Here is a 26385-nt window from a genome sequence, read left to right as displayed (position 1 = left end):
AATCAAGTTTACGGAACAAAAACAATTATATTGTCATCACCCAGACAGATTCATCACCAATTGTCAAGTCCTGGGCACAGTGGGTCTGACTGGACGTTGTTACTGGGAGGTGGAGTGGAGCGGGATACGAGTTTCAGTCGCAGTCGCATACAAGAATATCAGCAGAGCAGGAGAGGAAAGTTGTTTTGGATACAATAATAAGTCTTGGGCACTAGACTGTCACATCGATGGTTATACTTTCAGGCACAACAGTGTCCAAAAATCCATCTCGGGCCCTCGCTACTCCAGAGTGGGCGTGCACCTGGATCACAGTGCAGGTGTTCTTTCCTTCTACTCCGTCTCACAAACCAGGATTCTACTCCGCAGAGTCCAGACTACATTCACTGAGCCTGTATATGCTGGACTTGGGATCGGACTTGAAACCACTGCTGAGTTTTGTCTGTTCAAGTAACCTGGGATCATGAAAGCATTTAAGTGTTTAATCTCTAAATTTACAGTTGATTTGCATATGGTCAGGGCTTCCTGCGGATGAAGTTTGTTGTTTTCCATAACAAAGTGCATAAATTGAAACTTGTGTGGTTTATGTTGTTCTGAATGAAGAATTAGAGGTTTAAAATGTTTTATCAGGGCTGAATATTGGAAAAACAGTTGATTGTGTAAATTTGTAATGATGTAAAACCCATTGTTATTTATAATGATGTAATGATGATAGTGGTCTGGGCTTCCACACACAGTGATGACCTACAGCTTTAACACACTGACCCTGAAAATGGAGAACATACGATTTGATGGTTTATATTTTCCCCTGTTTTTACTCTTTATTATTATTCCAGGAACTATATCAAAGCTGCTTGATTAAAACAAACTGATATGAAATAATAACTGAGTACATTTTAATGACCCATTCATATGTTTCAACCTTCCTTAATTCTCATGATGAGTTAGTTTATTTTACATGTTACACATACAAGACATACATACAATGTTCTTTTCTTAAAAAACACAGCTACAAACGATCTGACGATCTTGGTGAGTACAAGCTCTCTCTCTCTCTCTCTCTCTCTCTCTCTGTGGGAGGAGCTCAGTGTGGGAGGAGCTCATTATGGGCGGAGCTCTTTACAGTTTCGGTTCTCTCACCAGCCCAAGGCAAACAAGCGCAGTAAAGAAAAGAGGCGCAGCTGCAGGGTGAGCGACGCCACAGTATTCACATTATTACTCTCAGCCTGTGTGTGACAGTAATAATGACTGTATCTGTTTTCCAGTGAACGTATTGAACTAAAGATTGACTTGCGCTGCGCGGTTAAGATGGCTGTGTTGATGTGTTTTGTCCATTTCTGTTGTTGCTGCTCTGAGTCATTTTCTCATTAGTAATGTTGACGTAGTGATAACAAGTGGGAGTGCTGCGGACAGGGACAAGGTGCATACACAGCCCAACACTCCTGCTTCCTTTGCTTTAGTGGTCATGTATGGATGCATAATGTGTGTATGCAAGTGCAAGATGTGTGTACTTTTCATTTTCATGAAATGACTCGAAAGTAAAAAGATTTTAAAAAAGAGGGAAGGAGATACAGATTAATGTAACTGCCGAGCATGCTACTCTTTGGTCATTGTACTGTGTGTGTGTGCATTTCCTCAATATAGCACATCATATAATTTTCATTGAACTTCTGCAGACATAAGCAATATGATTTTTTCAATTTCATTTCGATTAATTAAATACATTTTTATTCACGATGTTGATATCAATAATAAATAAAGGTGGGTTAAATATAGATCCTTGTGTCACTCCACATGGTAATTGTAATCTTTTGGCGTTGAAGCCATTTAAGTGTTACCATGAAAACCTTATTTCCAAGTATTAGTATCTATAGTATTAGTATTATTATTGTGATTAATAGTGTCAACGGCTTAACTGTCTTAGAATAAACCAGTTTCAAACCTCTTTTCATCCCAGACAGACACAATTCTATTAACTTATTGTAACACTGCCAAATTAGTTGAGTTAATTTTAAACTCTCCCCTTAGTCCTTGGTTTAATATTTACTTATTGTCCGTTTAACGTTACTGTACTCTAACTGTTCATTTACCTTTTTTCTACCGCTACATTTTTCCGCATTTTAATGACAATTCAAACAGAAATTAAGACATAACAGTTATACTATAAATACAAATCACACTGCCATCACGTAGAGATGATTTTAGTATTCTTAGAATGTTTTGAATCAGTTCCATTGATTGCCTTCATCTTTACAGTAATTGGAAGAGGAGCACTGATGATGTGGAGAATCAGCTTTCCTGTTGTGGATTGTGTCAAGACGTCCTAACGGATCCAGTCTCTACCAGTTCATACTCAAAGAACCAGAACATAACCAAGGCTGAATACAGTCAGTCCAGAACAGTACAGAGTAAGGCTGTTGATCTGTCTAACGATGTCAATATCATAAGCTATAATTCTGATTCAACTATCTTTTTTATCTCTTCCAGTGGATGACACTCTCCATGAACTTTTAGACAAACATAAGCTCAGTCTGAGGAGGAGATGTGAACATGTGACTGAAGGAACTGCTGAAGAAGGAAATGGAACCCCCCTCATCAGGATATACACTGAGCTCTACATCACAGAGGGACAGAGTGAAGGGGTCAATACTCAACATGAGGTGGTTCAGCTGGACACAGCATCGAAGATGCAGACACTCCATGAAGGTTCAATAAAATGCCAGGATATCTTTAAAGTCTTACCTGACCAACAGAAACACATTAGAGTCGTTCTGACAAACGGCATCGCTGGTGTTGGAAAAACCTTCTCAGTGCAAAAGTTTGCTCTGGACTGGGCTGAGGGTTTGGAGAACCAAGATGTCAGTCTGCTGATTCTGCTTTCGTTCAGGGAGCTGAACCTGATCCAGGATGAGCAGTACAGTCTTCTCATGCTGCTCCATGTTTTCCATCCAACATTACAGACGCTCACAGCGGAGAAGCTTGCTTTCTGTAAAGTCTTGTTCATCTTTGATGGTCTGGATGAATTCAGACTGTCATTGGATTTCCACAATAACAAGATTCTGTCTGATGTCACAAAGAAGGCATCAGTCAATGAGCTGGTAACAAACCTTATCCAGGGGAATCTTCTTCCATCAGCCCTCCTCTGGATAACTTCTAGACCTGCAGCAGCCAATGAGATCCCTCCTACATGTGTTGACAGGCTAACAGAAGCACGAGGCTTCACTAATGCCCAGAAGGAGGAGTACTTCAGGAGGAGGTTTAGTGATGAAGAGCTGTCCATCAGAATCATCTCACACATCAAAGTATCCAGGAGCCTCCACATCATGTGTCAAGTTCCAGTCTTCTGCTGGATCACTGCTACAGTTCTGGGGCACATGTTGACTACAGATCAGAGAGGAGAGCTGCCCGAGACCCTGACTGACATGTACTCACATTTCATGATGGTCCAGACAAAAGAGCACAAGTATCATGAGGGAAATGAGCAGAGTCAGGAGATGGAAAGGAAGCTCCTACTAAAGCTGGGGAGGCTTGCATTTGAGCATCTAGAGACAGGAAACACAATATTCTACCAAGAAGACCTGGAACAATGTGGACTTGTCCCAGAGGCATCAATGTTTTCAGGGGTTTGTACAGAGATCTTGCAACAGGAGTTTTTGATCCTCCAGAGGACAGTGTACTGCTTTGTTCATCTGACCATTCAAGAGTTCCTGGCTGCGGTCTACATGTACCACTGTTACACAAACAGGAACACCAAGGTCCTGGAGCATTTCCTGGGAGAAGACTGGGAATATAGCAGGAACTCATCACTGGATGTCTTCCTGAGCAGGGCCATGAACAAAGCCCTGAAGAGTAGAAATGGGCACCTGGACCTGTTTGTCCGCTTCCTTCATGGTCTGCAGCTGGAGTCCTATCAGAGTCATGTAGGAGGTCTGCTGGGTCAAACAGGGAACGGACCAGAGGGCATCCAGAGAATCGTCAGCAACCTGAAAGACATGACAGATTATGATATCTCTCCTGACAGAAGTATCAACATCTTCCACTGTTTGATGGAGATGAAGGACCACTCAGTACATAAGGAGATGCAAGAGTTCCTAAAGTCAGAGAAGAGATCAGAGCAGACTCTCTCAGACATCCACTGCTCAGCTCTGGCCTACATGCTGCAGATGTCTGAAGAGGTTCTGGATGAGTTGAATGTGGAAAAGTACAATGCAACGGACACAGGACGGCAGAGACTGATCCCAGCTATGAGGAACTGCAGGAAAGCTCGGTTCGTCCAGATGTTTAATAATATCAACATACAGATTATCCTGTCCTATCTACTATCTATCACCTAAGAGTATACCTCAGTTATAAGTAAAGGTGTTTGCGCAGTGTCCATTATGATTAATGTTTAGTTTATTAATATCTTAACTCTTGGGTAAAAGCAGTAACTTAGTGATAGTGTGTGTTCTGGTTTAATAATGGATTCTAAGTTAAATCTGTTAACAGGTTTAATAGGTGTGGACTCTCAGTGAACCACTGTGATGTTGTTGCCTCAGCTCTGAAGTCCAACCCCTCCCACCTGAGAGAGCTGGAGCTGAGTTATAACAACCTGTGGGATCCAGGAGCGAAGCGGCTGTCTGCTGGACTGGAGAGTTCAAAATGTAAACTGCAGACTCTGAGGTCAGACACATTGACTCTATGTAATAATCTACTACAGTAGCTCTGGTGAGATAACAATTGCCACTGAAATGGAACAAACTTTTTATACAAATAATATACTCTGAACAGTATTTGGTCTCATTGCTCAAGCTTCAGCTACAGCTTCAGCTACAAAGTCATTGAAGAGATCTGGTTAGCCCTGTGAAAACAATGCGAAGTCCCATTTTCTATCAGTACCTCCTCATTAAGTCTGTGCTCAGACATTTTAACAGTCTATGCTATAATAGACAAACACAAACAAACAAAAATGAACACACAGACCTTCCTTTTACATGATAAACAGAAGTGTTTTGTTGAAATACTCTCTCTGCAGGCTGACACAGTGTGAGATCTCAGATGAAGGCTGTGCGTCTCTGGCCTCAGCTCTGAAGTCCAATCCCTCCCATCTAAGAGAGCTGGAGCTGAGTGAAAACGAGCTGCAGGATTTAGGAGTGAAGCTGCTGTCTGAGTTTGTGGAGAGTCCAAACTGTAAACTGGAGACTCTGGGGTCAGTTCAATCACCATAAATCCTCAAATATTGTATGTGGTCTTTATGTCTCTTAGATGAAGAGTCTTTCTCAGGGGTTTCCAACCTTTTTCATACCAGGACCTACTCAAAAACCTTATTGTCCATGACCTACCCATGCGGATTATTTTATATTAGAAATTGTTGTCTGAATTTTATTTGAATAAGTATTCCTTCAACCTCGACCAGGACTGTTTTGTGCACCTTAAAAATTAAACCAAGCACAAACCATCTTCCTCCCTTTCACTTGTCCTTTAGCAGTGTTTTGTTGAAATCCTTGTCTCTCTGCAGGCTGTCACTCTGTCTGATCTCGGATGAAGGCTTTGCATCTCTGGCCTCAGCTCTGAAGTCCAACCCCTCCCATCTGAGAGAGCTGGAGCTGAGTTTTAACCTCCTACAGGATTCAGGGATGAAGTGGCTGTCTGAATTTGTGGAGAGTCCAAACTGTAAACTGGAGATTCTGAGGTTAGACACATTTGTAGACAGGAATGTAGGTATTGGGATTGTCATTAACTTCAATTCGTTCAGTGTGTGTGTAATACTATCCAGTGCAGGTGGTGCAAAATAAAGCTAACATCGGAACAAACAAGCTTAGGCCACGTAAGCCAAGTCAGTGTAGAGGTAGCCCCGCTAAAACAATGTGCAGGTTTCAAATGAATATCTCCTCATTGAGTTTGAGTTTGTGCTCAGACATGTTTACAATCTATGCTATAACAGAAACACACCTCCCCTTCATTAGCTTTAAAAAGCTTCCCCTCCTATATCACCGCTGATCATCACATCACAGTGGGCCAGAAATTAAAATCCAAAATCCAAATTCAAGACAAATCAGCCAAAGATAAAGCAGGTTAAGATTTTTTTATTTTTTTGTTTTACAAATTATCATAACATCCACCTTCTTCCTTTCACATGACCAACAGCAGTGTTTTGTTAAAAATCCCCGTCTCTCTGCAGGCTGACAGGCTGCGAGTTCTCAGATGAAGGCTGTGCTTCTCTGGCCTCAGCTCTGAAGTCCAACCCCTCCCATCTGAGAGAGCTGGAGCTGAGTTATAACAAGCTGCAGGATTCAGGAGTGAAACGACTGTCTGAGTTTGTGGAGAGTCTAAACTGTAAACTGGAGACTCTGGGGTCAGTTCACTCACCATAACTTCTTAATGTCCCACAGGTAAAGAGCCTCTTCCAGGGGTCTCCAACCTTTTTCAAACCAGGAGCAACTTTTCAAAAATCTAATTGGCCACAAGCTACTCAGAAACATATAAACCAACATGTTTTCCTTTAGCTGCTCATTAAAAACAGTTTTGACAAAAAACTCACACACACACGCACGCATGCATGCCATACCATCATCAGTGTTTTGTGTAACTCCCCCTCTCTCTGCAGGCTGACATACTGTCAGGTCTCAGATGAAGGCTTTGCATCTCTGGCCTCAGCTCTGAGGTCCAACCCTTCCCATCTGAGAGAGCTGGAGCTGAGTGTAAACAAGCTGCAGGATTCAGGAGTGAAGCTGCTGTCTGAGTTTGTGGGGAGTCCGAACTGTAAATTGGAGACTCTGAGGTCAGTCCTCAAATGTTGTCTGTAGCCTATTCCCCTCATATGAAGAGTCTTTTTCAGGGGTCTTTATTAATTCAAAGACAGATATCTGTGATTCAGATTTGGGACTTTGGGTCATTTTTTAGTACTGCTCTTTTTGCGTCTGCACAAAAAAGCATCCTTTTCCCTCAAGCACAAAGGTGAAGAAGGGGTGTGTAAAAGTGTTTATTTCTTCTATTGCAATAAACTACAAAGTTTGTGCAGCAAATTTTGAAATCAAATTTATACTTAGAGTTTTTCTTTATTAATGTTCAATGATTTTGGATGAGCTTGTTGAAGGCACTTATACACCCTGACATGAAGAACTACCTTCTCCCTTTCACCCGACTATTAGCAGTGTTTTGTTGAAATCCTCGTCTTTCTGCAGGCTGACACATTGCCACATCACAGATGAAGGCTGTGCTTCTCTGGCCTCAGCTCTGAGGTCCAACCCCTCCCATCTGAGAGAGCTGGAGCTGAGTTATAACAAGCTGCAGGATTCAGGAGTGAAGCTGCTGTCTGAGTTTGTGGAGAGTCCAAACTGTCAACTGGAGAATCTGAGGTGAGATCACTCACCATAAATCCTCAAATGTTATCTGTGGTCTTTATTCCCCTCAGATGAAGCCTTATTCAGGGGTCTTTAAGATAACATACAAAACAGAAAAGCTTTTTGAGTTGTGGAGATTTTCCAATTGCACACCAGGCTATTATTATAGGCCTGTATTATATAAAGGACAGCAGCGGATACCCTTTTGCGTTTAGAGCTTCACATTTAATACACTTGTTAATCTTTTCCTATATGTATGTCTTCAGCAGCCAATTTGAGTTGTGATCTATTCAGCTAAAACAGCACAATTTGCCATCCGTAGTTCAATATCAGGTTTATTTTTTAACCAGTTTATATTAATCTTCCAAGAAAGCCATGGGAAGGGTCACAGTTGCTAGTTAACCATGCAAAGCACTATATATTTATTAGTGATTTTTCCTATGTCATTGTTATTTTTGTCATCTTTTTTTGTATTTCTATTTATTTGTATTTGATATTTAAAAAAAATCGGATTTTCACTTGTTTCTGAGGGGAAACGCACACACCTTCTTCCTTGCAGTTGATCATCAGCAGCGTTTTGTTGAAATCCTGGTCTCTCTGCAGTCTGTCTGGCTGTCAGATGTCAGAGGAAGGCTGTGCTTCTTTGGTCTCAGCGCTGAGGTCCAACCCCTCCCATCTGAGAAGGCTGAAGCTGGGCGATAACCAGCTGCAGGATTCAGGAGTGAAGCTGCTGTCCAAGTTTGTGGAGAGTCCAAACTGTAAACTGGAGACTCTTGGGTCAGTTCATTCACCATAGATCCTTAAATGTTGTGTGTGGCTTTTATTTCCAGGAGTCTCCAACCTTTTTCAAACCAGGAGCTACTTTTCACCACAAGCTACTCATGCAGTTTTCCTTGATTTACAAACTTTTATGTGACAATTCTAGCATATCCAGTCATTGACGTGCTCAATGCACTGGCACAGCAAATGTATAGGACACAGCACACTTTTGCAGCCATTTTCAATTAAGTTTAATAATACCTTAAAAAGTTGTTCTATGCCCTCAAAGATTTTATTTGTCTCAAATTTTGCCCACAAATTTGAAATGAAAATCAATCAGTTAAAAGTAAAGCTGGTATAATTAACATGTTGATCTCAATGTATCAAATGTATAGTTGACCATCACTATTGTTTTGTTGAAATCCTGGTCTCTCTGCAGGCTGGCAGGCTGTGAGTTCTCAGATGAAGGCTGTGCTTCTCTGGCCTCAGCTCTGAAGTCCAACCCCTCCCACCTGAGAGAGCTGGATCTTAGAAATAACAAACTGCAGGATTCAGGAGTGAAGCTGCTGTCTGATCTTCAGAAGAATCCAAAATATAGACTGGAGAATCTGAGGTCAGTAGTATTGCAGTCAGTTGATTGCGTCTCAGCAGTTTAGTGTTAAGTATCAAAGTAAAGGTCCAGTACTTCCTGTTAAAGCTCTGTCATCAGCAGTGTGGTTGAACTGACATGAAGACGACTTGTTGTTTATCTTTATAGCACAAACATTGAAAAAAGCTGACAGCCTGACAGTACGTAAGTATTCAGATGAGGATCATCATTTATCAATTTTGTTTTGTTTTTTAGACAAACATGTTTTAACATCCTTCTGTCATTGATTTTATCCAATGTGTGTTCTGTGTGATATTTGAAAGGCAGACATATCATCACTCAACCCACATTCAATAACATGCACAATGTTAACTGGATGGTGGATAAAGGGGTCAAACAGGCTCTGGATAGTAGACTGGTCATCTTGGAATGGGAAATTTGCTGGTTTAATTCTGTGCTCTTCCTTCCCTGTCAATGTGTTGTTGAGCAAGACACTGAACCCCTAACTGCTGATGTGCAAGTTGACTCCTTGCATAGTTTGCCCGTGCCATCAGTTTATTTTTATAAACACATTTTTACATGCCATCAGTGTATGAACAGTAAATGTGAGATCATTGTAAAATGCTTTTGAGAAAAGCTTTATGAGAACATTTATTTACGTATTTGTTCATTGACATATAAATCTTGTTGGGTAATAAAATGGGTATAATCCTATATAATCCTATTTGTTGTGTCTTGCTGTGTCTTCTTCTTCTTATCAAAGTGGGTCAGAACTTTCCCGTACTGTCCACTTGGTTTGAACTTTATTAAAATGCAGGATTACTGTTGGGAGAGGCCAGTCAGGCATTTCCTGTTTTTCATGGTACTGGTGTTGTCATGGTCGACATTGGTCCAAACCAATGGGAGGGGTTTTCTTTTCTGTGTGAATCTTTCTTTTTTGTTTGATGCTGTCATGGGGGGAAAAAAATCACATTTCTCTACTGGCCTTTTCTCTGAAGGCCTCTGACTTTGCTGTGACTGTTTTGTGACCATTTGATAGCTGTATCAGGTAACCGTGTGATACTGACCGCTCACCAGGTTCTTACACAATCTTTAAGGGTGTCAGCAGAGCATTGTGTCACTGTAACCTGACTGAATATTCATCATGTCCAATATCACCACTCTTAACATCACCGTTTTTTCTACATTTGTTGCGTGTTATTTTGAGAGAATCAAGCAACTCGACCTACTTCTCAATTGCCACTGGACGGACGTGAAATTACTACTGCACTTATTTTGGAAAACAGGAAATTCGGTTAAACGGATGAACACGAATTACAGCAATTGTAGGACATTTACATTGAAAACTAGTAACCGGAAGTCATGTTGTAATGTTGTTGAACTTGGCGCTAGCAGACGGGAGCCTGTCTGCTGTGTTTAGCATGTTCAAAATCCATTTTTACGCTCGATATGCGCTCATTTTCGCCCCATGTCGGCGGCGGAACGCGCCGTTCCGGTGTTTCGCCGGTACGCGGTGTCTGTCCGAAGTCCAAACAGGTATCTCTTTGACCCTAGTATTAGCCGAACTTTCGTTGTAGCGTCTGCTTAATTTGTCTTGAAAACAAGTTCCTAACAGAATGAGATAATGTTTTATTTTTACAAAAATAACTTCACATTTATATATTCAGTGTGTATTGTCTGACCCGCTTGAAGGAAACAATATTTAATGATCAAAGTCTAATAAACAATCGTGAAGTTAACACTTGTCTTGATCATTCATCACTTCCGCGTATGTGGTCACGTGACCAGGGTTGAAATTGAGGCGGTTTCATGGCAGATAACAAACAGTGCAGGGTGTCAATCGACGCCTTTAATCTGGTATTTGTTCAGATTTCTGATTCATTTGTAGTCCCAGGCTCTTCGAAATGAATTTTTTAATAATGGACTCGATGCTGAGAATTTCAAGTTCGAGTCTAGGACTCCAGACCTAATAAGAATGCATCAACCAAACAAATCAGGAGTAATTTGATTGATTTTGAATGAATATCATTAATTACACGTGTGTTGCTAAGCAGTGACATTGTTTAATTACCTAGTAACATTTTCTGGATGATTGGGTAATGGATTCATGTGTTCTGTTGCAGTACATCCAAACTAAATACGTCGTAATGTCAAAATGACCTGTCTGCCTCTGTTTGACAGGACACAACATGCAGCCACTAGAGGGCGTCAGAGTACTTGATTTAACCAGGTGGGCATTTCAATGGACTAAAGCTTCAATATGAAGCACTTTGCATGGTTTGCCTGTAATCGGATTCTGTTTGCAGAGTTCTGGCTGGACCCTTTGCCACCATGATCCTGGGAGATCTAGGAGCAGAGGTGATCAAGGTGGAGAGACCAGGTGAGTCTTTGTGTGTCTCATCTTTCTTTTCTGTCTGCTTCTTTTTTCTCTGCCTAACTTTTGTGTTAATCCGAAAAGTTTTTCAGCAGCTTCCACTCCCATATTGTATTTCAGTTTTCATACTGTGTGTGTGTGTGTGTGTGTGTGTGTGTGTGTGTACAGGAGCAGGTGATGACACCAGGGCTTGGGGTCCTCCATTCATTGGAAAAGAAAGCGCCTACTTCCTCAGTGTGAACCGAAACAAAAAAGTGTGTGTATTCCTATTAGCGCAAAACATCTTGTAAAGTGACTTTTCGTTTGCATGGATGCTAAGATTTTATGTGAAAAAGCTTTGATTCATGAAAACTGTGAGAGCCACTTTAGAGGGGGATTTTCACTGAAACGAAAATCTGTGGGAAATCTTGATCTAAACAACAATACAATACAATTGATGAACTCCTAACTCTTAATATTCAACTTCTGTCTTCACTGTCTATGAGAATCTCTAAGTGAAGTGACAACAGCTTTATGGTGCACCGGGAATTCAAATTGGGGTTGTTATCGTTTATATTTGTTTGTTCTGTGGTGTAGAGCACATTGAAAATTTATTTCCAATGAGCTGCAGAATGTCATGTGGGAGCTCAGACTGGGATCCTTAAGGGGAATGATTTCTCAGTGCTTCCTGTGTGTACTTTTGTCTGCTTTCAGAGTATTGCTGTGGACCTGAAGCACCGCAGAGGAGCACAGGTCATCATGGAGGTAGGATGTGCCAGAATCTGATTTGACATGCTGTCTTATGTGTGGAGAATATTTGCCAAAACTAATGCAAGAGTATAAATTCACAGAGGGACTGACAAGAATCTGTTTCCGTTGGGAATTGATTGCACAAAATGCGTCCGGAGCAAAACACACACATCTACAGTATATAACATTACATCACAGTGAATAATAATTCTCCCTTATCATTTGTCTTTTATACAAATGCCAATATATATATATGTGTTTAGCTTTTAACTTTAATACTTTTTCTGAACAGAACACTTGACCAAATGTATCAAACGCACAGTGGGTGAACAAAGTCCTACTAAAACAACATTAGAAGTAAAACCATATTCTTTTTGTGTGTGTGTGTGTGTGTGTGTGTGTGTGTGTGTGTGTGTGTGTGTGTGTGTGTGTGTGTGTGTGTGTGTGTGTGTGTGTGTGTGTGTGTGTGTGTGTGTGTGTGTGTGTCAGCTTGCAGCATTGTGTGACGTGTTGGTAGAGAACTACCTCCCAGGTAAACTGCAGCAGATGGGTTTAGGATACAAGCAGCTCAGCACAGTGAACCCACAGCTCATCTACTGCTCCATATCAGGTAACACACCGTTTACTGACTGAAAGAGGGTTTATTGGCTTTTTACTGACTCAACTGAGCCTTTGTGCGTTAGTTTACTGACTGACCAAGGGTTTACTGAAAGTTTGTTTGTCTGTTAACTGTCTGTTTGTTATCATCTACTCAGTAATTGTACAATGACTTGCTGCCAGTTAGACTCCCTGACTGACGGAGTGACTGCAGAGTACTGAGTTAAGACTTTAAGAGAGACTTCAAGAAACTTTATTGGGTCTCTTAAAGTCTCATATTCATGGTGTCTTTGTGTATCTATGAGTTATAGCTTGTTTGTCATGTAATGTGTCACAGGTTTCGGTGATTGTCGATTGACAGAAAAAAACGTTCTGTCGTTTTCTGTTATGCAGTACAGAGATTCAGCCACAAGATGGCAGTGGACTCCACAGTAATACCTTTTTTTGAGCTTTTGTCCGTGTTGTGTGTGAAGTTTTCTCTGGCAGGTTTAAAGGATGTTTTCACTTTGACCTTTCAGAGTTTTCTTCTTTAGTTGTTGTGACTGACTTCAAAGAGACACAAAGCGTATTCAAAGTATTCAACTTCACACCGATTCTTGCAGGATGTATGAAAGTTTGGAGGGCAGGAGATACCACACACACACACACACACACACACACACACACACACACACACACACACACACACACTGACTGTAGCAGACAGCCTTCATTTCTTGCCAACTACACACAAAATCCCAAACCTCAAACGTCTCCTCCTCTTCTTCCTCCCTGTTTTCGTCTCCTTTTTAAATTCTTAGTAAATCCAAATACGGGGGGAAAATGTAAAGAAAATTAAATGGTACGCATTAGAATTAGATAGGCATTAGCACTACAATGTACTTTGGCTTTAAGGTCAAACTTTTATGGAGGAACATGGAGGAGTTGTATCTGTCTGTTGGTACTTCTGTAGTTGGTTCTGTGGTTGGTTTTGTCGGACGTGAAAGTTTTTGTACTCTACCAGAACGTTCCCTCAGCATGGCACACAAGTCAGGGGCTGTTTGACATTCGTTTTTTTTTTTTTATTAATTTTTCATTTTTGTCAATGTGAATCGAAGATGTGGCGAACGCGGCCTGTGGAAATCAGCCGGAATGTTTTGTCGCAATGACTGACGCAGCTGGAATGTGTTTTTCCTGGAAGAGGAGATGCTAAAAGGACACTGTTGTGATTCCCTCCTCAGCCATTTCCACCAGGGCTGAGTTCTGATCCATTTTTGTTGACGTAAGAAGGATGAGAGGCCAGTGGTGTGTTTGGTCAAAGGTCCGGCCATGGGGGCCAAAAGGACATTAAGCAGCCAAACATTAGAAACTGGCAGTTTAATGGTGGTAAAGTTGAGGGGGGAGACAGAGCCAGAGCAAGTGAGAGTCTGCGAGACAGTGACAAAGAGTGAGACAAAGACAGCCATGTAGTGTGAGAGAGAGAAAGAGAGAGAGAGATTTTAAAGAGTTATGATTCCGCAAGCAGCATCAATACTGTATTCAGTTTTTAATAAAATTCTATTGAACCAAAGTGTGTGTGTGGGTGTGGGTGTGTGTGTGTGTGTGTGTGTGTGTGTGTTGTGTAGGTTACGGGCAGACGGGTCCTCAGTCTCAGAGTCCAGGCTACGACTCCATCGCCTCTGCTGTGTCTGGGATGATGCACATCACTGGACCAGAGGTTTGTGTGTGTGGGTGGATTTTGGGTGACGATGAACATTTTTGATTGTTACGGCCCTTCATTAAGTGTCCGCTTAAAGCCAACTCACATTTGGTTCACAAATAAAACTTTAATTTCCTGTTCTTAACCTCCATCTTTCTCCCTTGATACATCTCACCTTGTGTTCTGCCGGCAGGATGGCGAGCCAGTCCGGCCTGGTGTTGCTATGACGGACCTGGCAACGGGGCTTTACGCACACGGAGCCATCATGGCCGCCCTGCTGCAACGACACAAGAACGGGAGGGGAGTTCACATCGACTGTAACCTGCTGTCAACACAGGTAATGCGCGTGTGTGTGTGTGTGTGTGTGTGTGTGTGTGTGTGTGTGTGTGTGTGTGTGTGTGTGTGTGTGTGTGTGTGTGTGTGTGTGTGTGTGTGTGTGTGTGTGTGTGTGTGTGTGTGTGTGTGTGTGTGTGTGTGTGTGTGTGTGTGTGTATTGAGGAGCTGAAATGAAATGACGGATTAGTAGTGATCTTATCATGGAAAGGTCTAACCACAGGGAATATTAAGATATTAAGACTTAACCCCATGTTGTGTTCGTGTTCTGCTGGTAAACTGCAGACACCTCCTTTATGTCTTCTTTCAGGTCAATTGAGTGTTTTGGAAGAGACAGATTAGGTGAAGTTCTTTAGTGACTCTGTGTGTGTGTGTGTGTTTGACTTCTGTATTTCAACCTGAACTCATAACGAATCCCTAAAACTCTCCGGTATTTAAACAAGTGGGCAATTTATCTCGAAAAGTCTGAACAGTCCAAACAAACGAATGAATATTTCCCTGAATGTTTGCGCCATTTAAACAAATCACCTGGTACGTCACCCATAAAATGTCGGGGACACGGAGACGAATGGGATCTTTCATCCTTCTGGACTCTTAAAATAGTTGAGACACCCAAAGTGCCTTTCATTTGTCGGGTCAGGGCGCACTGCTCGGCCGACAGTGTTGCTCTTATGGCCATACTTTATGTTTTAAGTGTTCTCATTTTTCACTGTGTCGCGCCGGGAACGAAGCCGCGGTGCTGCCGGCTTCAATTTACTTCAGCCTTTATTGTCCTCTAGAGGGACATTTGGTTTGCAGACACAGTTCAGAATGTTGCCCATTTCCTGTAGAAACTGTGGGTTGAAGGCACCTCGAAGTGTTTTCAGCTTTCTGCTTTAAATGTTAAATATTAGATCAATTCAAGTTTAGTACAGTGTTCATAAGAGTGGTAGTGGACAGTTTTGGGGGGCTTGAGTAAGATGTCCATTGTGGAGACGAGAGATTTCCTGTTGTCTTCGCCAGCCCTCATGATGTCTGCATGGTAGGTGGATTTGGCACAACAGAGAGCAAACAGCAAGCAACAACAACAATAATTGAACAAAACTAAACAGGCTGGCATATAAACTGTACTATACTATATACTGAGAGAGCTATTGGGAATATGGGACTTGGGTGAGGCGCAGGGGAGTCAACTGATTGGCTGATGAGTGGCATGTGACTGACAAGAGAGGGAAACATAGGAAAACACACACAAGGAGAACCGTGAAGATCGGAGGTATTAACAAATGAACGCTCCCTATGAATTCTTCCAACCTTCACGGAATATTAGATACTGGAAAAGATGGACAGTTGCGTTGTTTCCAGTGATCAAGACATGATTTTGGTCTCTTCAACCCATGGGCATCATCATCCAATCAGCATAATCGTCTGTCCCATTGTGGATTATAATGCAGATTTCCTTCCTACACATTTTGTACTGTTACAACAACAAATTCAGGGATTGTGCAGCCTTGTACGTAATCCCATTTTTCCAAATTGGATGCATTATCAATTAACTTAAACATTCAAACCTGTTTTCTTCATTGTTAACCCACGAATGGAAGCTGTGTAAAAATCAGAGTTAATTATGGGATGGCACAGGATCAGGAAATGTTTAAGATCAAGCAGATTCTCTCTATCCCTCCTTAAACATGCTCACGTCATGCCAACCATTTAAAGACAATTACTGTCAGAAGTATGTGGGTAGATGTTGTGGAGCACAGCTACACAGTAGTGTGATTGATGTTTTTTTATCCTGTCAGCAGATGTGGCTATTCTCTATTCTAGGTGTGCTCTCTTACTTAAATATGAAGTCAATTCAAAGTCATCTAGACTACCTAAGGGACAATGAAACAGTGAATAATGTAAATAAAAGCATTTGTTCAGCTCAGCCAAAGACCCATAGCTGCTCCTCCATCCTGCTTCCTGTCATTCAGTCTGACCTCCTCTTGTTCTTGCTTCCTGGAGTCCATGTTGTCTCATGCTTTCTTTAAAAACGTTCTTCTTGTTTGTGTCCTCTGTCTAAATCCCTTTTTTTTATCAAGATCTTTCCATAAATAAACTAAATTTCAACAAAAAAAATGCTAAATCAAAGCCATGATCGCCGTGCAAGGAAATGGAGGTCAAAATCTCTGCGGTTTAATTCTTAGGGCTGTGTCACATAAAATACCCACAATCCACCTCTTCCCCCTTCCTCGTGTCCCATGGTAAATTCCTGTATGAAGTGCTGCAACCACAGGCATGCTGACCACAGCGAAGGGGATGAACCAGGGGAGCACCCAGCCACAGCTGACTCGAATCACACGGACGACTTTAAGATGACTTTGGTTTGGTTGTCGGGGAGGAAATTCAGTCATTACAAACCAATCAGTGTTTAGGGTCTTATCTCTACCAGCTGTCTGCAGGTTCCCCCCGAAAACCCTACAATTATCACGGATGTCATGAACTACTGCACACTCAACACTCAGAAGTCTTATTCATGATATACATTAAGTTTGAAGTTTGCTTCGGACTGGCGACGAGGAAGAAGAACCTCTTTTTTCATTCCTCAAAAGTTTGAGGAAGTTATTTTAAGAATTCCTAGTCCCAAACTGTTTACCCTACTTACAACAATTACAAATTTCCTTCTGCAAATAACAATAGGGACATTTGAGAATCTCACACAATCTACTGAGCGGCTCCCTAGCCTTATACTTTAGCCGTGTCTAACCACGTGTATATGTGAAAATAAATCAAACCAGTTCAATTCAAATGTTTCATATGTAAAGTAAAGAACCTATGTCAATGAAGTCTTCCCGGTTGCATTTCTCTTGGCATCGACCTGAAGTTAACAGTTGCAACATGAGGGAACAAATGATTTATAGAGTCAGTTGCATAATCAGACCTGGAATCGGAGCTGAAATCAGAATTGTTTAAATCCAAACATTGCCCAACCTCACGAGTGCCTCAATTCAACAAATGTCACTAGAACCTCCATGAGTTTTTTGTCAATGCTCAATTCTTGCTACAGTTAAAGTATTTCTAGCACATTGACAGAGTCTCTTGTAATTTGTCCATTTTAGTGCCATATTGCATTAAAAACCGGTTAAGGATTAAAAGGGAGATGCATCAGCTCGATATTGTCGTGTCTCACTGTTGCTGATTCAGTCGCTTCACAGTCGGAGTTGTCTTACTTGTGGTGTTTGTGTTCTTCGGTGCAGCCAGTGTGTCTGTCAGTTGGCCTCATGTGTCTGGTACGCTCTAGAGTTGGAATAAGAAGGACAGCTTGTTGTGGCTTTCAGAACAAGAGATAATTTCAGTTTCTAAATAGAGTTGTGATTGACAGCGCCACCCAGCTTAGTCTTCAGTCGATGTCTCTATTAACTGTCCATCTTGTTGGCATCCTTTAAAGTGTTCTGACCAATGCTGAGTTTCCCTTCTATGACACATTTCCCTTTTTGGCCTCTTCTGTTGCTCTCTTTTTCCCAACTACAAAGTCCGTTCTTCCATCAAGTGCTGCACAGTCTTCCAAGTCTGTTTTGAAAAGTGGTTATTGTGAGTTGTGGACATATAATGCATTGTGCTACTGTAGCGCCACCTATTGGACAAATTACATCACATTTTATAGAATAATCCAAAGAGCATCTCCGTAGACAAGGTGGCAATAATGGGCCAGAGCCAGTACTGAGCCACCGCTAACCAAGACCAGTTCTACAGCCTAGTGCCTTGGTCAAGGGTAAGTGCAGGAGCTATTAACCTGGAGTTCCAATCATCATTTAGCATTTAGCATTGTGCCCAGTGTGGAATTGGTGTTTTGCCTGACAATGGACTGTACAAATATAAGTGGCTTTAAATGAATGAGATGGTTGTCCCAACTGGTGTAGTTGGAGGACTGTAGGCTGAAACAGAGCCTTGCAAAAGTCTCTGGATATCCCTTCCTCTGGAACTCCTCTGTGACTCGAGTCCAATCCGTCATAGAAATCCATATGTAGGTTTTCACCTCCTTTTTAAATTCCGGAAAGCTTCTGGGTTATTTTCCACTTATTTTGCAGCAGTAGAGTTAGGTAGGAAGAGAGGAGCGTTGTGGTTTTGTCCCCTCAGGAAGGAGTGAGGAATGATTGCTGACCTCCAGCAGCAGCAGGGCGTAACAAGACTGATAACAGCTCTTATTTAACACTCCTATTTAACGTTGCACCACATGTCTGTCTCTTTTTCAGGTTTCCTGTCTCAGCCATATAGCTGCTAACTATCTGAATGCAGGCAAGGAGGCAAGGAGGTGGGGGACGGCCCATGAGAGCATTGTACCATACCAAGTAAGACACTAACACTCTAACAAAACATTAACCTGTCTCTGCCTCTGTAAACCAGATTACTTTACGGCTTAATATTACACACACATGCAAAAAAGCTGTCTTGTAGTCATGGGACGTTTCTGGAAAAGTTCTGCATTTGACATCAGCTCTCAGGGATGCGATGCTGTAATTCATCCACAGTTATAGAATAATTATAAACATGATTATACAACAGCTGACAGTTAGTTTAATTGTTTTCATCTTGGTGATTTTCCTAGCTGTAAGTGATTTCCTGTTTCTTCTCCCCCATCATCTCCTCATTTATCCCGCTGCACCTCCTGCCTCTTTCTAAACCACATAGTAATGACTTATCATATACATCTATGTCTTTTGCTTTTAACTTAATTTAAAGATCACATTGGCATTTGAATACACATTGTTTCTATAATACCATGCATTTCAAACCAGAGCTCTGCCATTGATTACCTGCTGCTTTTATTGTGAAATGTCTGAGTGAATTCAGCCGACACCCCTGTGTGCAGAGTTTATGAGCAGGAATAACCTAGATAATTGACATTTTAACGACACCGCAAAGAGGCAGAGGGAAAATACAAATGCTTTTCTCGTCATCCTGTTTTTAATAAAAATTAAAAGAGCGAGAAGACAACAGGGCTGTCAGCGTTATTGTCCTGTTTACATTTGTGTCAGAACTTTCCTAAAACGAAACAAGCAAAAGAACATAAGCCAAATTCTTTGCTGTATCCAGCGTGAATGATATCAGTTAAAATGATGATGATGATGATGACCAAGCAGGAGATGGAGGAAGGATTTTGATTATATTTAGGGATTTGGGTCAGAGAAGAGTTGATTATATTTCAAAGACGGGAATTTGTTTTCAGCATTCCACCAACATTTTGCTTATTTCTGGAAACCTGAGACACCACAAAAAACTCAAGACACATGTATCCGGTATGTAACCAGGTGCGGGTAACTCCAGATGAAGATTTTGATCCAGATGTGGTAGATTAAATTATACACTTGCATAGAGGACAGCTGGCCCTTGTTTCCTCCAGTTTGACTCCTGGTGACATCCATGATGTTAAGGATTGCATGTTTTTCAAAATGCTCAGCTTCCTTCCTTTGTACAACACTTTTTCACATGTGTTGTATTGATAGAAATGTAATAAAAACTGCATATGAATATTTTAAAAAAAGTTAATCACATAAGTTATGGTGAAAACTACATTTGCCTTTGGGGATAACAAGAGCTGAACTAAACTGAGATGTTCCTCTTTGGCAAAACACAAGCTAGTTATAGTGCAGCTTTTACTAATAATGTATTAAAGGGGCTGGCCTCACTACAGTCAAAGGAGCTGTGAAGGATCAAGTGAAAGAGGGTGGATTTACAATAAAATCCATATTTTGTGTTGAGTCAACAGCTAAGCCAATAAATGCTCCAAACTCTGTTTCATATTACGGTCACTGAGCCTGAGAGAAGAGAAATGATGCCATGTTGTTATGGACTTTCTCACGGACACACACATTAAAGCATCACACACACACACACTTCTCTTATTCATGGGTGTTACACTTCGATAAATGTGGTTGTCTCTCAGCAGCTACAGCTTTCCTGTCAGACTCTCATCTAATCGTTGTGAATACTGTATTTACCCACAATGCCATGCTCTCCTCCAAGCAGAGATGGAAGCAGTGCTAGCGGCAGATCTTGTTTGATAAAATAAACAACTTTGTGAGGATGAGCTGTTTCTTTATCCGATCTGACTCTGTACACTTCATATCTGAGGAGTTTCATCCAAAAGTTAGACATCCATTGTGTCAAACACTCATGTGCACTGAAAGTTCGCCATCTTTTGATAAGTTCACAGAGAGATTAACAAATATATTGTGATAGATGGACCGTGAGAGCGAGCAGGGTAGATGAACATGCTTCGGATTCTCTGAAAAATTGTGTAACTGGTGTTTCAGCTGTAGCCAGCAGGGGGCAGAAGTCCCTCTGCTGTATCCTGACCCTCCCTTAGCACTTCTCGTGCACTCCTTACTGAACATCCTGTCGTACTCCCTGTGTGGACTACGTTACCCACAAATCCCAGGGGAGGGATGCATGGATGAAAGGATGGCGGTGGTCAGAGCTGAGTACTATGTACAGTGTGACTAAAGGGTTAGCAAGCTAACCACAAGTCTGTGTCTGTGTGCGTGTGTGTAATGTTGTGATGTGTGACAGCAGTTCTTATCCTTTCATGTGGTCAAGAGTTTTTTATTTTAACCAACAGTGTGTGAGAGAGAGGATGTGGACGAGGAAAAAGTAAAGAAAGGAAGAAGAGGAGGTCAGGAGGAGGGAACATAGATAAGACCGCACCAGTCGCCTCAAATGGCCTCTAGATGGCATTGTTTCTGACTTATTATTCCAGAATAGCAGCGACATCAATAGTAAATGAGACAAATGTTTTACTTATTCAAGATAAACTTAATGTTAAAGGCCCAAAAAAGCCCAAAAGCTCGCAGCTGATACTGAAGCTCAGAGCTGATCCAAAAGCTGGGGTGGGGTTATTAAAATATGTCAGCTGACCTACCTGTGAGATAATGCGCTGGAATGTGAATATGGGGGAGGAAGTGTCGGGAGGTGCGGGGGGATAGATAGACAAGAGGAGTCAGGAAGGCCTGTAAGACCTGAACTTTTTGTCTTTGATATAACAATAATTAAATGGCTAACTGTGGAAATAGCCGAACGCCACACCTTCCGTAGGAAAGGACCGAGCACAGAAGATCTACGGACCTGTTTCAGAAAGCCGGGGAGATCGCCTTGTTTCCTTGTTTTTGGCTCCTTGTTTGGGAATCATTTTTTGCTATTTGTGTTGGATTTGTAAGTCTGTTGTGGATTTTTTCGTTCCCCTTTTCCAAGGTGTGTTTGGATGGCTTTTTGTTTTGACTACTGATGGGTGTGAGCGTGAGTTGCACAAGTTATCAAGGAGTGAAACAAAGGTGGCTGTGGGGATATGAACTGGGGATGGGAATTACAAGAAAGGTTTGGGAGATTGTGAGTGGTTATAAAGTGTGTAAATATACTTGGAAAACGCCTTCATTTTTTTTTCATTGTCTATTTCTATATTGTCTTAAAGATAAAATCAAAATGTTTCCTTATTCATTTGGTAACAGATGCTATTTATTTGTCTGATTGTTATAAATTGCCGCCTCTTAACCAATCACCATATTTGGAAAATAGCAACACCATTCCTGCAGGATCCCCTTGACATACAGTGTCTTTAGGGGGTTTCCCCATATAAATTAAGACGAGCAGATTTAGATGGCAGCAGAATCTGCTTGGCTTCCTCAAGGATATTCTTTACCAATGCTACAGATTCTTGGCGTAAGGCGGACAGTATTTATGAACGCTTCTTACTTGCTTTGCCATGCGTTTCACACTACTGGGATTGCAGCTAAAACAGTAAGGATGAGAATAATGCATAGTCTAATCCAATCGCGTAGCTGCATATGACAGTTCCATCTTATTCCTATAGGCTCGTCTTTGCAGACACGCCCCCTTTTTCCGGTAGCGTGCATATCTCCCCATTAGGGCCATAATTGTACTTTACTGTTGTACTTTACTTCCGCAAACAAGCTCAGAGGTAAAGCCTAAATGGATAAAACTGCAGGTATTATATTGCTTGACTGAAATAGTCTCATCTGCTCAGTTTATTATGGTTTCAGCTTCAGAAGTAATCAACTCTTGTATTTGCAATCGCAAACAACCCCTATTCTATTTTGTGCACTTTGTTAGTCTTCCTCTCGCTCTGCCTGCATTCTCTTTCCTCTCAACAACAATGGAAAAATTGCTCCAAACACATCTAACTTTTGTCCTGGAGGAATTTAAAAAGTGCCACACATAGTTAAGCAGTCCGACATCACGATTGCTGAGCTGAACTGGTGACCGCTCTCTGCTCCTCACAGGGCTTCACCACCAAAGACGGACACATTGTTGTGGCAGCAGGCAACGACAAGCAGTTTGTCAAAGTGTGTCAAGTAAGTAACCCTGCTCGAGCACACACACGCACACATTCTATCTCACTCTCTCTTTCTCTGTCTGACTTTCCTTTCTGTGGCTTCATTGACACGAAGCAGAGATGCTCTCCACTGCAGTTCAAATCCTTCATGTCAGAACTATGGAAAACACCCTCTTTCTTTCTTTCTTTCTGCCTGTCTGTCTACTTTTATTTTTGCTGAAAAAAAAACTGGACTTCCTTAACCTTACTGATACTGCGATTCCACAGAAAATGTGAAAGTTTGAATTGTTGTGTTGCCAAACTGATTTCCCGTATCCACAAGGTTTTGTTTTAAGTTGGGATTTTGACTGATTCCAATGAACTTTGGATAGCTGCTGAGCTTTTGCTGCAGGTAGCACTATCATCTTTTTGAAAGACATTGACTCAGAGGTACTACATTATGATACATCAGGCATAATTGTTTTTTTTTATACATTACAAATCAGTTGTTCACCACTGCTCCATAACGTTTATCTGATATCACCAACATGTTTGAAATACACAGTCCTTGTATTCCCGACAGGAATTCAAAAAATTCCTAAATTCTTTGTTATTAGATCGAGATTCAAAATAGTTTTGAATTTAAATAATTTTCTGGATTGTGCAGCCTCAGTCAGAGTACAGGGACTTTATTTGTTTTTCTTAAATTTGTGTTTGCAGGTTATGGAGCTGATGGAGCTCACAGATGAGCCAAAATACAAAACTAACAAGCTGAGAGTCCAAAACCGCAAAGAACTGCTACACACACTGTCCCAGAGGTACGCAAACTAACACACACACACTGCCATAACAAAGAGGTGAAATGGAGGTTTGTCACGCTAGGCAGGGAAACGCTAAACTAACAGTGTGTTAAAATCCATCACACAATTGCACTCACATACGTCACTGCTACGTATAGTTTACAGTTGTATTTGTGTGTGTACATAAACACAGATTCACACGATCTTCAAAATGACAGTAAGATTGCAAAACGATTCCATATTTTAGCAGTGGTAACGCTCAGAAGAATGTTATAACTGGTGGAGGTGGATAGTTACATTAACTGAAAATCACCGTCGACGGGCATTTTATGTGTGTTTCTTACATGGTGCTGGTCATTTTGCGGTCCCAGTTTTGAATGGTTATATTACTTAATTGATTAGATGGTCGGGACAGTACTGTCTCACCAGGGTGAAGTTTTGCTCACAGCATGAGGAGAGTCTCTCATTTAAACATATTATTTCCTGGCATTTTTCAGGGTGTCCCGACGATCAAGTGACTTGTCAAACCAAATATTTTTTTATTGCAGGTTTCTGGAGAGGAGGACAGCTGATTGGCTGAGGCAGTTTGAGGGGTCGGGTGTTCCTGTAGGACCAATTAACAGCATCCAGGAAGTCTTTGCTGACCCTCAGGTCAGACAACCAACACACACACACACACACACACATACACACACACACACACACACACACACCATGGTCGCAGTGGGTTGTGGGATATTGAAGACCAGTGGTTACCGCGGTTAATTTTTATGAAGCCTGTTGGTTAGTTACTGTATTTCTTTGAGCCTTTGGAAAGTGTGGTGGCAGTTTGTCATTAAATGCACTCGGGAAAAGCACAAGCTTGTTATTTTCAAGGTTTAATCCAGCGCATCATGAAGGGGGCTCCAAGTTTGGTAAGATTCACTTAGAGCGTTTCCCAGACTGAGACGTGTTTCGTGCAGCTTCCTCTCTCATCTCTACTGAAATGATGTGGTTCGAATCAATCACATCTGCATTTATGACACAGACCTTCACTCTGCACATCACTCAGTTGGAGCTTGACACGCTACTGGTGGAAGAGGGAGCTACTTTACCCCTTCCTCTTACTTTGCGGCTTTGGAATTTTCCTTGCAGCGGCTGGCATGGATCCAGGTGGCTTTCCCTTTAACCTAAACTGCTGTTATCTGTGGTCAGTAGTACTTATAATGACCCCGTGTATTGCCTCTGCTTCCACGAACGTCCTCTGACAGACAAACAGCCGTCATTGCTTCGCTCATATCTGATCTGAGTGCTCTTTGGGATGTTTCATGTCAAAACGCTTTTCACCTGTGTGTATGTCAATGAGCACAGAGAACCGGTTTGCATAATAAAATAACATTTCATTATCTTTTATTATTTTTTCCTTCCCCACTGCTCCACCACCAGAGAAGTTAAGAGAATCCCTTTGTAACCCAGTCCCTCTTCAATGAGGAGTTGAAATAACAAAACATGAGCTGTTTTCTTGTGTTTTGCTATTTCTAACTCCTAAAAAAATTGGTGGCCGAATGAGAAATATTTCCATTGAAAAATCTTTCTAGTATCAAGGAAGAATTTAAATCCTGTTTTAACAGTTATTGTTTTTTGTGAAATGTATCAATTTACACTCCTTTCTTTATTTACTTTCTGGAATAAATTCAACAGTTCTGCCTGTATTTAATTTTTTACAGTGCATCTTTTAAAGCCCTGGGGTGAAAATTAGTGTTAGGATCAGATTTCTTCCTCTCTTCATAACTTGTTTTTGTCCGAAGTCCCAGCTCCTGCCACCTTATTTTATTTCGACTTACTGTATCATTTGTTTTTCAAAACAATGGCACACACAGTTTAAGACTCTGATGATATCAGCGCCTGCTCTTGTGGTGTGTGTTTCACTCTCCTGTATGAGAACAGAGCTGATGCTAGAATTTTGAATTTCCCACTGGTATACATAAATTAAATCTGCTTTGTCATATTCAGCAAACAGGATTGTTTCGGGGACTCTAGCAACAAAACAATACCCCACAAAGCAAATAGCCTTCCATTCCGATATATTGGACACTGTGCTGACTGCAAAAACGAGTGTTTGAAATTCCCCCCACCTCATCAAGACATTACAAAAGTGTGTATCTTTCTATTATTAAGGTGCGGCTCTACCAAAAGAAAATTATGTTTCGTTTTTTTACCCCATTTTATGTTTTGGCATCTGTTTGTATTCTTCGTGAGAATATTCAATGACTTTTCTCTGCCAGTTTTATGTGCAGACTCGACATTTATTATTATTATTATTTATTGTGTGTGTGTGTGTGTGTGTGTGTGTTTGTGACATTTGTTTGTGCGATGTGTGTGTTTCGCTGTTCTCATGTGTTTGAAGTGTAGGTTGACCTCTCTTCTCTCTCTCTGCGTCAAAACCAGAACCAGATCCCTTTACTGTTCTCGGCTCCTGCGCTAAATCAATCAGCTTGTGGGGTTCCACTCTCAGTGCACAATCTCTTGCCCAATGTCCCATTTTGCAGCACTTGAAGTCTCTGACCTCCGCGTCACAACCAGTCAGTTGTCTGTGCACATCTCCTCCTTTTCTTGTCATTCAGATAAACACAAATGGTAACACACTCTCAATGTTTTCACAGTCCCATGTGACACAGTCAGATTTCTCCATGACACCGCTTTCTGGTCTGAGGCCGATGATGCCTCAGCATTGTAGACACGGCCCGTGCGGGTCTGATGTGAGCTTTGGACGGAGTATGGTGGAGGTTCGGTTGCTGAGCTCAATCCAGCCGCACTGGATTCTCCCATGGTTTCGTGAGATCTGCATAGAATTGCTGTTGTGCGTCTGGAGCGCTCGGGTGTGCTGGTGCTGCCTGTCTACTTGATTCTTGATTGAGCCGAATCCAGATAAGATAAGGCT

At 41.5% G+C, this 26385-nt stretch overlaps 2 protein-coding genes across 11 annotated transcripts in view; both read left to right on the top strand.

Moving 5' to 3' along the window:
- Nucleotides 1-447: 447 nt before the first annotated feature.
- Nucleotides 448-9365, top strand: LOC143006738 (NLR family CARD domain-containing protein 3-like). Of its 8 annotated transcripts, none has more exons than XM_076157995.1 (13): nt 448-1185; nt 2254-2405; nt 2485-4264; nt 4486-4659; nt 5012-5185; nt 5495-5668; nt 6158-6331; nt 6584-6757; nt 7161-7334; nt 7923-8096; nt 8518-8691; nt 8836-8867; nt 8995-9365. In XM_076157995.1, the coding sequence occupies exons 1-12, from the start codon at nt 1103-1105 to the stop codon at nt 8855-8857; spliced, it is 3429 nt and encodes a 1142-aa protein (XP_076014110.1). In that variant the 5' UTR covers nt 448-1102; the 3' UTR covers nt 8858-8867; nt 8995-9365. The 8 variants fall into 8 exon arrangements, with proteins under 8 accessions (XP_076014110.1, XP_076014109.1, XP_076014108.1 ...); XM_076157994.1 differs by having other exon boundaries at nt 8836-8871; XM_076157993.1 differs by having other exon boundaries at nt 8836-8871; nt 8991-9365.
- Nucleotides 9366-10015: 650 nt separating this feature from the next.
- The window catches only part of sugct (succinyl-CoA:glutarate-CoA transferase), a 40329-nt gene continuing 23959 nt past the window's right edge, over nt 10016-26385 (top strand). Inside the window, exons 1-12 of one of the 3 annotated variants that reach the window (XM_076158009.1) lie at nt 10025-10203; nt 10849-10897; nt 10974-11047; nt 11210-11295; nt 11735-11785; nt 12260-12380; nt 13972-14063; nt 14239-14382; nt 18593-18688; nt 22634-22705; nt 23386-23483; nt 24014-24116. In XM_076158009.1, the coding sequence (XP_076014124.1) occupies nt 10038-10203; nt 10849-10897; nt 10974-11047; nt 11210-11295; nt 11735-11785; nt 12260-12380; nt 13972-14063; nt 14239-14382; nt 18593-18688; nt 22634-22705; nt 23386-23483; nt 24014-24116 (1152 nt within the window). In that variant the 5' untranslated portion in view covers nt 10025-10037. Of the gene's footprint in view, nt 10204-10488; nt 10525-10848; nt 10898-10973; nt 11048-11209; nt 11296-11734; nt 11786-12259; nt 12381-13971; nt 14064-14238; nt 14383-18592; nt 18689-22633; nt 22706-23385; nt 23484-24013; nt 24117-26385 lie in introns of those variants that run through there. The other 2 variants (XM_076158011.1, XM_076158010.1) reach the window with 2 other exon arrangements.

This window comes from Genypterus blacodes, unplaced genomic scaffold (assembly GCF_046128005.1).
Source record: "Genypterus blacodes isolate CSIRO-AG114 ecotype Tasmania unplaced genomic scaffold, CSIRO-AGI_Gbla_v1 ptg000076l_1, whole genome shotgun sequence".
NCBI lineage: Eukaryota > Metazoa > Chordata > Actinopteri > Ophidiiformes > Ophidiidae > Genypterus > Genypterus blacodes.
Note: the sequence above shows the minus strand (reverse complement) of the source record. Positions and strands in the feature narration are given on the sequence as shown.

Coding starts and splice junctions, on each gene's coding strand:
- LOC143006738 (XM_076157995.1), top strand. CDS start 1,103: ATGGGCGGAGCTCTTTACAGTTTCGGTTCTCTCACCAGCCCAAGGCAA. Junction 6,332..6,583: donor TGTAAACTGGAGACTCTGGG/GTCAGTTCACTC, acceptor CTCTCTCTGCAG/GCTGACATACTGTCAGGTCT. Junction 6,758..7,160: donor TGTAAATTGGAGACTCTGAG/GTCAGTCCTCAA, acceptor GTCTTTCTGCAG/GCTGACACATTGCCACATCA.